Source organism: Acartia tonsa, chromosome 2, assembly GCF_053477335.1.
Source record: "Acartia tonsa isolate MP-2025a chromosome 2, ASM5347733v1, whole genome shotgun sequence".
In the NCBI taxonomy this organism is placed as follows: Eukaryota; Metazoa; Arthropoda; class Copepoda; order Calanoida; family Acartiidae; genus Acartia; species Acartia tonsa.
The window spans coordinates 52,768,277-52,782,984 of NC_137261.1; the positions used below are offsets into that span (position 1 = coordinate 52,768,277).

At 31.4% G+C, this 14,708-nt stretch overlaps 2 protein-coding genes across 2 annotated transcripts in view; both read left to right on the forward strand.

The window, feature by feature from the left end:
• LOC145312130 (lysosomal phospholipase A and acyltransferase-like) overlaps positions 1-14,708 on the forward strand; it is a 138,560-nt gene that overhangs the window by 58,981 nt on the left and 64,871 nt on the right. The gene's annotated exons all lie outside the window — the stretch shown is intronic.
• Positions 172-14,081, forward strand: LOC145312863 (uncharacterized). Its single transcript, XM_080152096.1, has 14 exons — positions 172-313; positions 1,854-1,913; positions 3,232-3,350; positions 4,025-5,036; positions 5,212-5,311; positions 5,578-5,693; positions 5,786-5,935; positions 6,347-6,411; positions 6,809-6,913; positions 7,460-7,537; positions 8,457-8,590; positions 9,403-9,456; positions 11,861-11,987; positions 13,217-14,081. Exons 1-14 carry the CDS (start codon positions 250-252, stop codon positions 13,349-13,351), a joined length of 2,319 nt encoding a protein of 772 aa, XP_080008222.1. The 5' UTR covers positions 172-249; the 3' UTR covers positions 13,352-14,081.

The window sequence follows — 14,708 nt, forward strand, 5'->3', positions numbered from 1 at the left end:
AAGGTTCCGTATGATTTGCAGTCTAATATCCCCTTCCTCCCTGATTAATTCTAGATAATTTTTACCTTTTTTTTGTTTCCAATGAACTTTCTCTCTCTCTCTTTCTCTTCCAATTTCTCTTACTATTTATGATTAACTCTCTCTCTCTCTATTTCTCTCTCTTTTTTTAGTTAAACCATTACTCTTGAATAAGAATTATTTATATGAATATTGTATGTTTAAAGAGCTTACTAGAAATTCTTGTTGAAAATGGACCAAGAAGTGGACTGTCATGTTTGTGGGGCTAAATGTAATGGACATAAACACTATGGAGGTAATATCTTGGATGACAGACACCTAGTGGACCAATAATGTATGTTATTTTCAAAAGTACAAGGGCAGATAACACTAAATATACTAATTATAAAAAATCAATATATTTTTTTGAAAATCGTTTTATTTTGTACATTGAACTTTAGTGAAACTCGAGAAGTATGAATGAAATATGGACTGTACAAAATCTGACCCTAAAGTAACAAATCAAATGAATAAAGGTACTAAGAAAGAGAGGGAATGTCTGATTGAGCCAATAGGAGAATCGCATCGGAATTTACATTGGATCTCATTGGTTGAAATTATGTACACATTTTCCTACGAAGGCATGTTTTTTTTCATTTCATACATACATAAAAGTCAGCTGTTAACAGTATATTTTCTTAGTAGAAAGCTTTGCGGAATCAGAATTAATTGCCCAAAAATTTCGTTTACAATTTGAAAGCTTGAAACAAAGTTGGATTCTTAAAAAAAAGTTAGGCTGGCAACTCGCTGGTGAGGCAAAATTATTTTTGTGAAAAATCCTCCAAAATCGAATAAAAAAATTTACAAAAATGAAATAAAATCTTAAGAGGGTTATTAACATATGATTTTGTTTAATTTTTGTAGATTTTTAATGTGCTTTTGGATGATTTTTCACAAAAATAATTTTGCCTCACTATCGAATAGCGAGTCTATCATTTTTTAAGAATCCACATCAGCTTGAGTCGAAAGTAAACAATACTTTTGTCTGCTAGGAATGTTCTCTCTTAGATTTGACGAAAAAAGGGTTCAGAATATTCTTCTACTCTTCTATTTCTATTATCAAATGCAATCTTTAAAATGGCCAGTTGAATTTGAATTGCCGTATATGTACACAGTTTCCTCAGTGTTTCCTCATCCTATCTCAATATTTACTACTAGCTAAAAAACTTCAAACTTAAAAAAAATCAAAATTTTAATTTTAGATTTTAATATTTTTTTGGGGTGTGGGGAAGTTTGAAGCATTTTTAGCCAGTAGTAAATATTAAGATAGGATAAGGTAACACCCAGGAAACTGTGTACACATTCGGCAGTTCAAATACAACTGACCTTTACAATCTAAAAATGAAATAAATTTGATAACAAGTAGACCAAGAATGTACGCAAGTTAAAAAAACAACAAAATAAAATACAACTAACCCAAAGACGTCCAATGGAGAGGGGGGGGTGTAAAGGGATGATTACCCCCCCCCCTTAAAAAAAATTATAATGTCTGGACGCCTTTGAACTAACCACTAATATATTATTTCTGAAAGTTTAATTAGTATATAGATTGTCATTTAAATTGAACTCGAAATTTATTCAAGTACATCTTTGCTGCTTATTGTTCAAATTGTGAGCCCTTTTTTTTAATATATGAGAAATTAATGGTGGCTGCGGGTGCAGCTTTGCAGCCGAGCTCTGATTATTTCAATCTAGGGGCTCTGCATTGGAGTTGCATTGGGATAGAAAATAGCCTTAAACCAGTTATCAAAATCTTACTACTTTATATAAAATGATTTACCAAATAATTTGTTTAGGAGTTTGTTGTTTCCCCTGCAGGGCTTTCTTTAGAAGGACAATCCTACAGTCTAACTCAGGTAGACATTAAGATATATAAGTTTTCCGGAATTTTAATGTTAGGGGGAGATTTGAAATCTGCATCAAATTTTAAGGATTTTTTTTATAAAATTCGGTTTTTGTATAATTCTTTATCTAAAAGCGGAAATGCATTTTAAGTTAATTAATTTTGACCAATAGGATAGGTGGATTTTAAACTACCTGCGATCTAATTGGTTGAATGATGTACGCCATCCAACCAGAGCGCAGATTTTTTAAATCCACCAATCACAGATGCCAAAATTAATTAACTTAAATTGCATTTCCGCTTTTAGATAAAGAATTATAGAAAAAACGAATTTTATAAAAAATCCTCAAAATTTGATGCAGATTTCAAATCTCCCCCTAACTTTAAAATTCCGGAAAACTTATATGTATATCTTAGTAGACATATTATACAGACAGAAACTGACTTTGGACTGTAAATAATAGGTGTTTTTATAAAACAGGCTCTCATTAGTTAGCTCAACCCAAAAGTTTTGGTATCTTTTATAAAAGCAAAACTTTTCTATAATTAGGGTCGGTCCGTTGGTCCGTCACAGTTAGCTCTTTTTGTTAATTTAGGCATGTTAGAATTATCCTTTCGATTTCAAACTGTCCATTTAAAACATGTTGATTTTGTACTTTTTTTTATATAAAATCTTGTATGTTAGAATTATCCGATTCATCTGATTTTTGGAATACTGATTTTTATTACAACAAGGTACAATGTTATAAGCGAAGCATCTCTATAATTAAGTCCTAAAATTGTAAGTATGTCCTTAAATAGTTTTATGTATTAATGCAGTTTTGCAACAAATTTACTTACTATTTTGTTTATACTTATGCAATAATAATCTGCTTATTCAGTTCTGACACTCTACATGTGTTAATGTTCGTTTGTCCTTCAATTTCAAAACTTTGCTTTTATGGATGTTGTCATCCTTGTTAAATTACTGATTTGGTTGTGCAAACAGAATTTTCCTAACTTTTCTACCATATTTGTACTCTATATAACCTAACCTAACCTAGCCGAATGTAACATTTAACACTAGATAAAAAAAAACTCTCCCCTAACTAAATTTTTAATTTATTTCAAAACAATTACTCGACAAGAACTTATAGGCAAACTGTCTAATCGACAAAAGGTATAATTGTGTTTACCATAATCTGGTCCAGTCTATATAAATGCATAATAATTTTTATAATAAACTTGATATTACAGGCTAAAAGAAATTCTCAGCTTTAGCATTGATTATCTAATGCCTATATTTGCTTTTACTCCACAGAAACTTCCATTTTTAACATTTATATTTGTAGGATCCTTGTTTTGTCGCGCCACTGGAGGTAACTGTGTGATAACAGAATCCAACAAAACCTGTTCTGCCTGCAGATACAAGAAATGTATCCAAGTTGGCATGAAACCAAAACTTATCAAGGTATTTATTTATAGAATATTGACTGCTCATCAGTTGTGTACACAAAAATTCACTATGAGGATGAGAAAAGAGGGTAAAAAGGCAGATGTTGCACCTTCCAGATTTTAAATTTATAGGTTTTTTTATATAGAGGGAAATATAGTTTGATAGGATTGTAATTTTTTCCAAGGTGCCATTTCTATTGTGAGGGTAAAAGAACCATAACTAAAATTAGTAAAATACTTTCCATGGACCTATTATAAGCTTTACATAGACAGACACACATCCTGTTACTTTTAAGTGAGGATAATAATAATGTTATGTCAATTAGCACCCAACATTAAAAAATCCTTAGAGATAAAAACTCAATTATTTTCAATCTAAATTTATTGATTTAACATTAAACATAAAACAGCAATTAAGATTTATCAGAATATACATTTTAAAGTCAATTAAATAAGTAAGGTTTTTACAAAAAATCTGATGTCTAATAAATATTGAATAAACATTTGATAGAGCGAAGATTTTATCTACTTACCTACATTTAGTAAATCTTTAAATGTATGAATTAATGATTGAATTATGTAAGTTGAAATTCAATTCTCGTAAATACATATTGTACATTTCTAGATAATTTCTTCATCACTAAAGTGTATTAGAATTAATTACAGAAATGTACTTCTAAAAATGTTCAGGGACGCCGTGTGAAGTCAAGCAGCCAGACAGAACTAGATGAACCTGACATAGAATGTGTCCAACCAACAGAACCTGCTGCCAACAACACAGCTCTCCTGCAGGCACAATTTATAAAGCAACTGCAGGTCATTAGAGAGAAACAAATGTTGACATCACTAAGCACAAAGCCTGAACAACTACCAATGACAAACAACAGCCCTCCCTTTTATCAGCCTACAAGTCCAGTGTTAAATGCGGAGACACATTTTAATGTTGCCAATAAACAGTCTAGTTTGATGTTCAATAGAGATCAACAAGTCAATCATTTCAATACTGGACTTATGACACATTCAATATTTGGTCAAATGAAGCAAGATCAAACTTTATTTAGTAAAGCAGAGCCACAACTGCTAAGTTCAGCACCAAGCCTGCCATCACAACTAATGAACAGCAAGTTGACGTCTCCATTGTTTTCAACAAGTCAGCAGCCAGCAATGATTGTGAACACTCAGCCAGCACAGATGGATCACAAAAAATCACTTTCCAGGCTTTTTGACAAGGAATACTCAGGACCTACATTAGGTGATATTATTCCATTATTTGACAAAGACACTACTAATTATTCTTTCAAATCGGAACAAAGTTCTCCAATCAGTGTACAGGAAGAGGCTGAACAAAGTTACAGTGATGGGAACAGTGACAGATCTATTCAGCATTCTGAAATGTTAGGGATGTTTGGTAGTGGATTACCTGGAAAGTATTTCAACAAAGATCAAAACGTTCAATTATTAGATCAAAGGGCAAATACTTTATTTGCTGAATCAAGACCATTCCAGATGAATGCTTTTGGTTTAGCTGGACAAAATTTTAACAAAAATGTTTATCAAATGTCCCATCAATTTCCAGCAACGTTTAATCAAGGATTTGCCCAGACAAACACACCTTCAAGATTTCCTGTGGCTTTATCCAGCCCTGCTTATCAGCACAACCATTGGAATCTACCTGGAGTCACATCAAATGTGGAACACAGAGGTTTGTTTCTTATTTAGTAGTTAAGACAATTTAAAATGATTTATATCTTTGACTGAATAGTAAATGTTTCACTATTATGAAATAAGATATTATTAGAGTAAAGTTAGGTTGGGTAAAATCCTACACATGTTAATGTTTCACACAAGTTGAGGCATTACAAATGTGTAAATTTTAGGTGCCCTGAAACTCGGCGAAGAACAAGTGGTGGCTCAGAAGAACTCTGCTTTGAACATGTTTGTAGAAGCAGCAAATCTACTAAATTCATCTTCTTACAGGTTTTTATGAGATTCTGATAAAATTAATTGTAAAACTGAAATTTGTTTAGAATAGGTAGAAATTTTCATTGTACTAAAAATATCATTTTAAAATGTACATAACTTTTTTGTTATTGAAGCTGGAGGCTTCAAATTTTGAGTATTGGGTCTGCTTGTAGCAGTCTTTTAGTAGTTAAAGCGGTAGATTAATTGCAGGGTTCCTTTGACAAGTTTCATTATATTTGCTTCCTAACAATATAAAACTAACAATGCATAATTTATTTCAGCCATATCTTTGAGTTTCTAAAAGATGGATACAATGAGAGAGTACAAAGTGAAAATGGAAATCCCTTCAATCTTTCTATCAATTCAAAGTGCCTGTCTAAAAGCCTCACTTTTCAAGGTAAGTTTTTTATGTAAGCATATTGTGCATTAAGCATGGTTTTGCATTTGTCAATATTTTTTAATACCAATATATAATTACGATAACTTTAGATAATAACGGGAATGAAGATTCCTCAGTGCTTTCAGCCCCACTGCTAAACAGCAATTTAGAAATATGCTTCACTCTTGAAGAGAACATCAGAGCTAAGGCTCTCAAAAATTTGTTCACTTCGGAAACTATTTCATTTGGAATCAAGACAGGTTAGTAGTACATTTTACATATTGTAAACCATTAGTTGGTTTGTAAATTATACTGGGCCTCAACAATTTTTATTTATAGAAGGTTTAATCCTTATAATAAAGTAACAGGATGTCTATCTGACTGATTTTACCAAAGGATCTTGCTAACCACTTAACTAATATAATTCTCCTTTACAGGTTCTCATAGGTCTTGGGAAGGTTTATAGCCATCATCTTCCGAATAAAATCTTCCCTCAAAAATAACATCATTATAAAATTTGTATTCAACTCTAAATTAAACTGATCCTCAACAATTTTCATGCATAGAAGAGTTGATTTTGTTCATCATAACAGAACATAAATTTACAGTTCATAATCTTATCCCTTAGGGTCCCTGGTTTTAATAAATATTTTAACAATTAATCGATTTAGGTAACACAATGTCTTTACTGAATGTCCACATGGGTAATCTCAACATGGCGGAGAGAAACAAACAGGTAATACAGTTATTACCATCTATGCTTAACCAGATACAATAATTTATCCAAAAAGTAATTTCAAATATAGTCCCTTTCGAAACAATGTATTTTCACATTAGCTTTTCTCCTATTTCTGGCCCTTGCTGGGGGCACTAACACTGCGGGGTCAATTGCCTAACCCTGCAAGGCAAACACCTAAATTAACCTTTCAAAAGCTACTGTGAAAATACGAAGAAACGCTCCTTAAGAGGTGTTGTCACGAAACTGACTATACCCAGAATTTCTAGCAGAAGTTTTTTTTTATTTATTCACATTTGTCATTTATTTCAATAAATAGAGCTCTGTAAAAATACATCTATTATTTGAATTCTTGATGTATAATTGTTGATCTAGACTTTGTATATTTATTGTCCAGGTGCTGGAGTCAAGTGTGATGATGTGCGGCTGGTTTTTCAAGCTGGTCACCTCCCTACCAGATTTTGAACGGATGCGGCTGCAGACTAGACAGCTCCTTGCCAAGGTAAATTGTTTTCCAGTAGGGCTTCACTGAATTGGAACCTGTTCTAAGGCCTACTGATAAATAATGTATATTAACCCGTGCCTTCAACATCTCAGAACTAACAAAACTGGTTTTAATCTTGTAATTGTACAATTTTATATTCGCAGAAAGCTTTTTTTAATACAAAATGTAATAAATAACTATTCCCATACTTTTGTTGATAATTTATTCTGCTGCGTCCTCAAACCCATCAACCCTACTCAAATTTCTTTTCTGAAGAATTTACCTATGGAGGGACATTTCAATGCTTAACTGAAAATTTGAGATCAAAATTGAGAACTATGGATAGCTTCTGATTTATGAAATTTTGAATTGATTCTGTTAAGAAAGATTAAAGCATTTTTATATTCTTTTTGCAATCTAACAGAAGATCTATTGGTAAAGTTAATTTAATTTCAAAAATAGCATTAAACCAACCAAATTCGCACAAAAGTCTTCCATTTAAAAAAAAACTTTAAATAAAATGCTTTTATATTTTTGCAGTATTGTATTAAATGTTTTATCTAGAGAAATAGTGGTAGATGTATAAACATAATGCTGTCCAGTCATTTCTTTGGACATCAAGCCTCAAACCTCATTGACCAGGTATATCTATAGGGACAGATACTCAGTAGTAAGAGAATAAAACTAAAGGGAACTATCCACGAAATAGAGCACCTTCCAGCATTGATCCATAGTATTTTTTTAGTGAATATACTAGATTTATGTTTAATATTTGATGTAACGACTAAATAGTTAGGTTTCACCATGGTTTTATATGAAAACACTTTGAAAAGTAATGCATTTTTTAGCGCAATATCGTCAAATGTTTTGATGAGTTCAAACTGTTTTTTAAAAGCTTTGACACAAAAGTATATTATTTTGAAAATGTCAATTTAGAAAAGGGGTTGGTAACTTGTAATAATGTAAACAGTTTAATTAAAGTAATTTTGCAAATTACAGCACTTGATGCTTTTCTGCTGTGATATTTTTTTGTCATTTGAACTCAACAAAGCATTAGATGATATTGCATAAAAAAAATACAATTTACATTTCAAAGTTTCTTTTCATATAAAACCATGGTTAAACCCAACTTTTTAGTTTTTTACCAAATATTTAACCTAAACCTAGTATATTCACTAAAAAATACTATGGATCAATGATGGAAGGTGCTTAGAATCACTTGCTCTCGTTAGTGGATAGTTCCCTTTTTCATGAAAAAGTTTTTTTCTAGCTTCAATCATAAAAATAGATTTCAGCCCTTTTCAAGGTTGCTAATCAAAAAATGACTTAAAATCAAAAGTTGATAAATTAAGGGATGAAGGAAACAAATTATGACTTTGATTGTATTATAGTTCTTCATCAAACATGAAAGCAACAAAAAAAAATATTTAGCCCTCTAACTCTATTAGAGACTGAATTACAAGGGCGTTGGGTGTTATCCCCCCACCCCAACCGGGATTTAGAAGTCCTAAAAGGAGCCAGACTGTTAGGGTAACATAAAACCAACATTTATTTTAATTAGGAAAGTGTCACATTCGAGGTAGGGTCTAAGCAGGTATTGGAGAGCCTTGGCATTCAGGATTATTCCAAGTTTCCTACCAGCACCTATGAAGTTGTCTTTGGAGATCCTACTAATGTTAACAAAAAGGGGAAAAGGTAAGAGTTAGATACTTTTAGGAGATGGATAGGACAATGCTATCAAACTATAAAAATAGTGATCCCTCCTAAAGTTTATAAACATGAACTCTGATTCGGCGGCTCCTTAACTTTGGGCAATTTATCGAATCCTGTCTTGTTTGGTCAAAATAACATTCCCAACTTTCTAACATTTTCCATATTTCTAAACCTCACCAAAATAGAACAATCATTCTTTTCAAAAAAAAAATATTTGTCAACCATCCAAATGGGTTTATATTTGAGGCTAAAGGGGCGCCGTGGCTCAGTGGTAACACACTGAACTACGGTTGTGAGAGTTCAAGTTCAATTCTCCGTGTGTTGACTCGAAATTCTCATTCGCAATAATAATCACGCAACTTCCCCTGGTTGTGCTAGAAGGGGATTATTGGGTAAGTTTGGATACTCAATAGTCACGTACATAATATCAGTACTACCCTTATCCCAAGCTCCTCTGAGGAGAGCGTCATTCACTACGGTGACTTAAATTGGGACACCTGCCATACTCGGCGAGGGTGAGGTAATAATGAGTAGCTCTCATGAGACAGCGGGTCAAGTCATAATGTGCTTGAACGTGGAGCTTGATAGCCCTAGTGGCTAGACAAAAGTGTCTCAGCCTACTCCATGACTACTTAGGCCCAAACCCTAAGAAACTATGGCTAATCAATCAATCAATCAATATTTGAGGCTTAGCAAATTGTCTTATCTTTTCCTATTTTGATATAATTAAAATTTTTTACTCAAATACCATTTCATAAATGTAATTAGCTATTAACTAAATTAATAATATTTAGTAAAGAAGAAATGGATCGTCTACAATTAAGAATTCGGCACATGGAGAATATGAGGTAAAAAATAATAAGGGAGGGAGGGGACTTTAAATCCCTAGTTAAAATTATGTGTTTTAAAGTTTGGTTTCTGTATTAAAAAAAGGGGGACGTAACTGGTAGGTAAAAATAATGAAACTTTGATCAGTACATATTCAGGCAGGTTCTTTAAAGGGTGATTCCTGGAACAGCTAGGTATAATTTAGAAAACAATACACAGTGCGTATGAAGGTGCTCATTACCCTAGGTTAGGTAACTTAATTTCACTTTTCAATCAAATCTAAAATGCAGCAGTTATTAAGAAAATTAGATTTAAAAATTTCAAGTTCAATTTTCATCCACTAGGAGTTACCGCATAATCATTACAAGAAAAGCAAAGGTTATTTATTTAAATATTTGAACAACTTTGCTTTAATAAAGTCAGTCATAAAATCTCTATATTTATGATTTATTTAAGCTGAATTTCCGTGACCTTAACAAAGCAATTGATACAAAAGACATTAATTAACTCACTTCAGGAGTGGTTTTATGAAGAACTTTATAAAAGCAAAGCTGTTAAAAATTTTAAATAAATAATCTTTGCTTTTCTTGTCATGACTATGCAGTAACTCCCAGTGGATGAACATTGAACTTGAAATTTCAAATTTAATTTTCTCAAAAACGGTTGCATTTTAGATTTTATTGAAAAGTGAAATGAAGTTACCTAACCTAGGGTAATGAAATGCACTATGTCCCAATTTAAGTTCTGATACAAAAGTCAAAGCACCTTTATACGCACTGTGAATAAACTCTGTAATCATTAGCGCATGTTCATGTATTACATATTTTTATATTAATTTTAACATTATTCTGTAAATATTCTACAATTTAAAAAAATGTAATCACATTTTATCACAGAGCTAGGGAGCTACACAATAGTTCACTATGCATGTCCGTTTGTCTATCTGTATCATAGACGTCCAAGGGGGGAGGTAATTGGGCGATTACCCCCCCCCCCAAACGATTTTGGGGGGGTAAATACTAAATACCCTCCCAAAAATAAAAAATCTCTAAAAAAAAAAATTTTTGCGCGCTTCGCGCGCACTTTTAATACTAAATATTTAATAAAATTTTAAAAAAACCTCAAAAATTTTACCCCGGGGGTAAATTTTGAGGTTTTTCATTTTACCCCCCCCCCCCTTAAAATTGTTTACCCCCACCAGAAAAAAACCTTAGACGTCTATGATCTGTATGTTAGTTTTTTGTTTGATAGATAAGATATGGACTTATTATTTATTAAAGACCATCCAGCATACAAATTACTATGACCAGGCAGTTATGGTACGTTATACTAAAACAAGGATGACAACATCCATAAAAGCGAAGCTCTGAAACGGTAGGACAAACGGATATTAATACTTGTGTAATGTCAGAACTGAATAATCAGAATGCGAATGTATAAGAGTCAAAGTAAAATTGTAAGTAAATTTGTTGAAAAACTGCTTGATACAGGATAATGATTATGGACATACTTACATTTTTAGGACTTGATTATAGAGTTGCTTTGCTTATAATATTGTACTTTGTTGTCCCAGGAATCAGTATACCAAAAATCAGACCAATCAAATAATTAGGTCACATACAAATTTGTTGTTAAAAATGTAAAAAAAATCAACATGTTTAAAATGGACGTACGGACATTCTGGTAATGATTATAGAGTTGCTACGCTTTCTAACTCGTACCTAACTATTACAGGAATCACCATGCAAAATTTGAAATTGATAGGACATTTCTAACATGCCTAAATTAACGGAAAAAAACTGTTTAAAAATGTAAAAAATCAACATGTTTAAAATGGACGTACGGACATTTTGGTAATGATTATAGAGTTGCTACGCTTTCTAAATCGTACCTAACTACTAAAGGAATCACCATGCAAAATTTGAAATCGATAGGACAATTCTAACATGTCTAAATTAACGAAAAAAGCTATCCGTTACGGACGGACGTACGGACGGACCGACCCTAATTATATAAAAGCTTCGCTTTTAAAAAGACGTAATGATAATTCTATAAAAGTTTCTTGACTTTCTATCGTTCTCTTAATTATGTCCTTCTTTCTCTTTCTTTTTCTTTATTTTATTACCACTGAACAACTCTGTAACTCTCTTTGTCCGTTTTCTGTTCAGGATTTTTTTGGGGCTTCGTTACTTCTGGATGTTTTCATCCTTATTAATTTATATCCTATGAAATAAAGTAGTAAGGTTTTTTTTGTCTGAAGCTTAATATTTCCATGAAAATTTAATTGATATTAGGCTATTTTAATTTATTAACTATGTTTTTGGTTTAATTTTAGGCTATTTTTTCAAGTTTGCGATTATAAAGCCCCTAGATACCATGGCACAGAAAAACATATGATTTTCAGAAACTTGCCTTTGATTGTAGGGACCTAGGGAGAACTTTCTCCAAATCTAACACGCTGATGGTTCTGGCATTTTTCACAGCTGCCATAGACCTGGACCAAACAACGCTGGAAACATTGAATCCAGAGGAAAAAATTATTATTAAAAAGGTAAGTTTATTTTCTTGACTAGTCGAACTCTGAAACCTACCCCCTTATTAGTAGCGAAGCTACTCTATAATTAGAAATGTCCGTCTGTCCGTCGGTCCGTCTTAATTTGGCTCCTAAAAAAAATAAAAAACTGAAATTTTTTGACAACATTTCCATTATTTTTCACATTTCCATATCTTTTGTGTTTATGGTCCGATTTCCAAAATTTTTTCAGATTTAGTATCAAAATTAAATTTCCTGCATAGAATAAGGAGGAATAGAAATGAAAACCTTAAATATTTCTGGGAAATTTGAAGGAATCTTTGACTTGCGCAGTAAAGACAATATTGCTAAAGTACAAATCACAATGACTAGTTGTCACTAGTACATACTCTTGTTTTAATTTTGGTAAGTACAATTGACCACATTTGTAATTTTAAAGGGTCACCTAAATGGGTACATCCCCTTCCTTCCCCATCCCCCCCTTCCACAAGTTAATGTATGGATGTAGTTGCTATCATGTATAAATCAGCTGTTTAAAAACAAACATAAGAGCGCAACCTAGTTTTATAATGTAAATACTGAGACCAATATTTTTTTTTGTAAAATTTACATAATTAATTTTTTTTAAGGCTTAATATGCACATTAAATTCATTTTTAATCCATTGTGAATAGGGAAGAGGAAGCTGGATTCTTGGGTACATGGCTTTTAGTAAACTATTGCAAAAGGAATTTATTTTGAATATTATTTCTGAATAATTACTGAAATCATGTTATTTACTAACAGCCTTATAGCCGTTTTGGTCTTTCAAAAGTTCCAATTTTACTTCAGTATAGAATAGAATCTTCTACCTGGATTCTATTCTATACTTTATCTTCTTTGATTTCCTGTTGTTTCAAGAAAACAACTATGACGGTCAGACTGTCTTTTTGCAGGTTTTTGGCTCTTTTTATATTTTTTACATTTTTCCTCATATCTTTGGTGTTTATGGTCCGATTCTTAAAATTTTTGTAGTTGAAAATATCAAAATTAAATTTCTCGTTGTTTTGAGCATCCAGTATGTAATTTACTTTGACAGTCAGTCTGTTAGTCATAGTACTGAAATATAAATATTAAGAAATTAAAATTGTTGAAAAGGTTTCGTGATTTTTTTCTAATATACATGCTTTTGACAACTAATATCTAAATTCTTATACATATTTTTTTTTACTGTTTCTTTCGATCGTTATTAAATTCCTCTTTTTTCAGCTGCATCAGAATTTGTTTATGATGTACAAAAGATGTTTGAAACATTTACATGGCCCCAGGAAGAGTGCTCAGATCCTGTCGATTCAAGAAAATGCCACCAATGAACTGGAGAACATTGCTGGACATTTGAGATAATTATTAAAAGTTGGCATGCTATAGTGTATTAATATCTTTATATTGAAAGAACGTGTCCTAACAGTTGTGATTTTTCTTTAACCCATTCATGACTAGCTCATAAAGTTAAAAGTTTTGATTTACTGGGGTTCAACAAAATAGATTTTTTAAAATAATTACTGTACAAAATTTAAATAAGGTGTCAAACTATATATCTTACTTTTTTTGTTTATATTTGCAATTTTCTTTTTTTTGTTGCGTTTTAGTACTTAAAACCCTTTTTTTTCTTTCCCCCTCCCCCCCTCCCCCAATTAGGCAAGACCATGCGCACTCCATCTCAAATATAAACGATGATTTAAAACTAATTTGAATAAAAATAGATCAAAATCTAATTTCTTTAGTTTTTTACTTATAAAAAAATTCTATTTAAACTAAAAGTAAAATATTTCATTTAAAATTCTTTTGTAAATGATTTACAGATTTTAACTTTTAAATATGTATTTTTAAACTATTTGCTTCGAGGAAGCAGTTAATTGAAATTGTTAATTCTTTTTGTTATTTTCCAGTACCTATTATATTAATAATTACGGATATATCAATATTAAATTTTATAAATTCATTGTAAAAGGAATTAGTTGTTAAATATGATTAATTTTGTAAATAATCATTTAAATGGAAATAGTTAAATAAAAAAATATTACCTATCAACTTTCCAGTGAAAAATATTTTGAAAATAATATTTTGCTCTAATTGTTTGCTTTTGTGTCTTTTTTTATTTACTTAAGATTAATGTTAAGTAGCAGGGAATTTTTCAATGTTTTTTAAAATTATTTTGATTAAACAATAAGAGTTTTGTAACCAAATTTAATCTTTAATTTAATTTAGAATCGTTAGTAATCAGAAGTGCATTCAGAATAAGGCAGCTGGCTGGTTCAGAAACTTTTTTGACCTCTCTCTATAAATTAAGTCATTTTTATCTAGGTAGGGAGAGAACATTGGACTGTAAATTACACTGGTACCCAAAGTTTTTTTTTAAATATTTGTTGGACAGTTGGTACAACAAATTAACATTCAAAAGTCCCCAAAGTTTTTAAACCAATAAATAGAGAACAAAATCACGAAATTATGGGGATCAATATGATTTTTATACAGTTCAATGTTTCTCTACTTCTAGTATGATCAAAACACTTGAAGTAATTATTGAATTAGAAGACAGGATATGTCATTAAGTTCTATTTTTGTGATTATCTTAACCAAATCTTGCTAATAATTTGCATAGATATTCGGCAAAACTTACTAGAGACTACTAACCCTTTAACCCTAATGATCTTTGTCAGAAATTCCTAACTGTGAAATGTAATTGTTTTTAGGCCAAAGC

Excerpts from the sequence above, each read along its gene's own strand:
- LOC145312863 (XM_080152096.1), top strand. The coding sequence starts at position 250 with ATGGACCAAGAAGTGGACTGTCATGTTTGTGGGGCTAAATGTAATGGA. Across the intron at positions 5,037-5,211 it reads ATCAAATGTGGAACACAGAG|GTGCCCTGAAACTCGGCGAA; the intron begins GTTTGTTTCTTA and ends TGTAAATTTTAG. Across the intron at positions 7,538-8,456 it reads CCTCAAACCTCATTGACCAG|GAAAGTGTCACATTCGAGGT; the intron begins GTATATCTATAG and ends TATTTTAATTAG.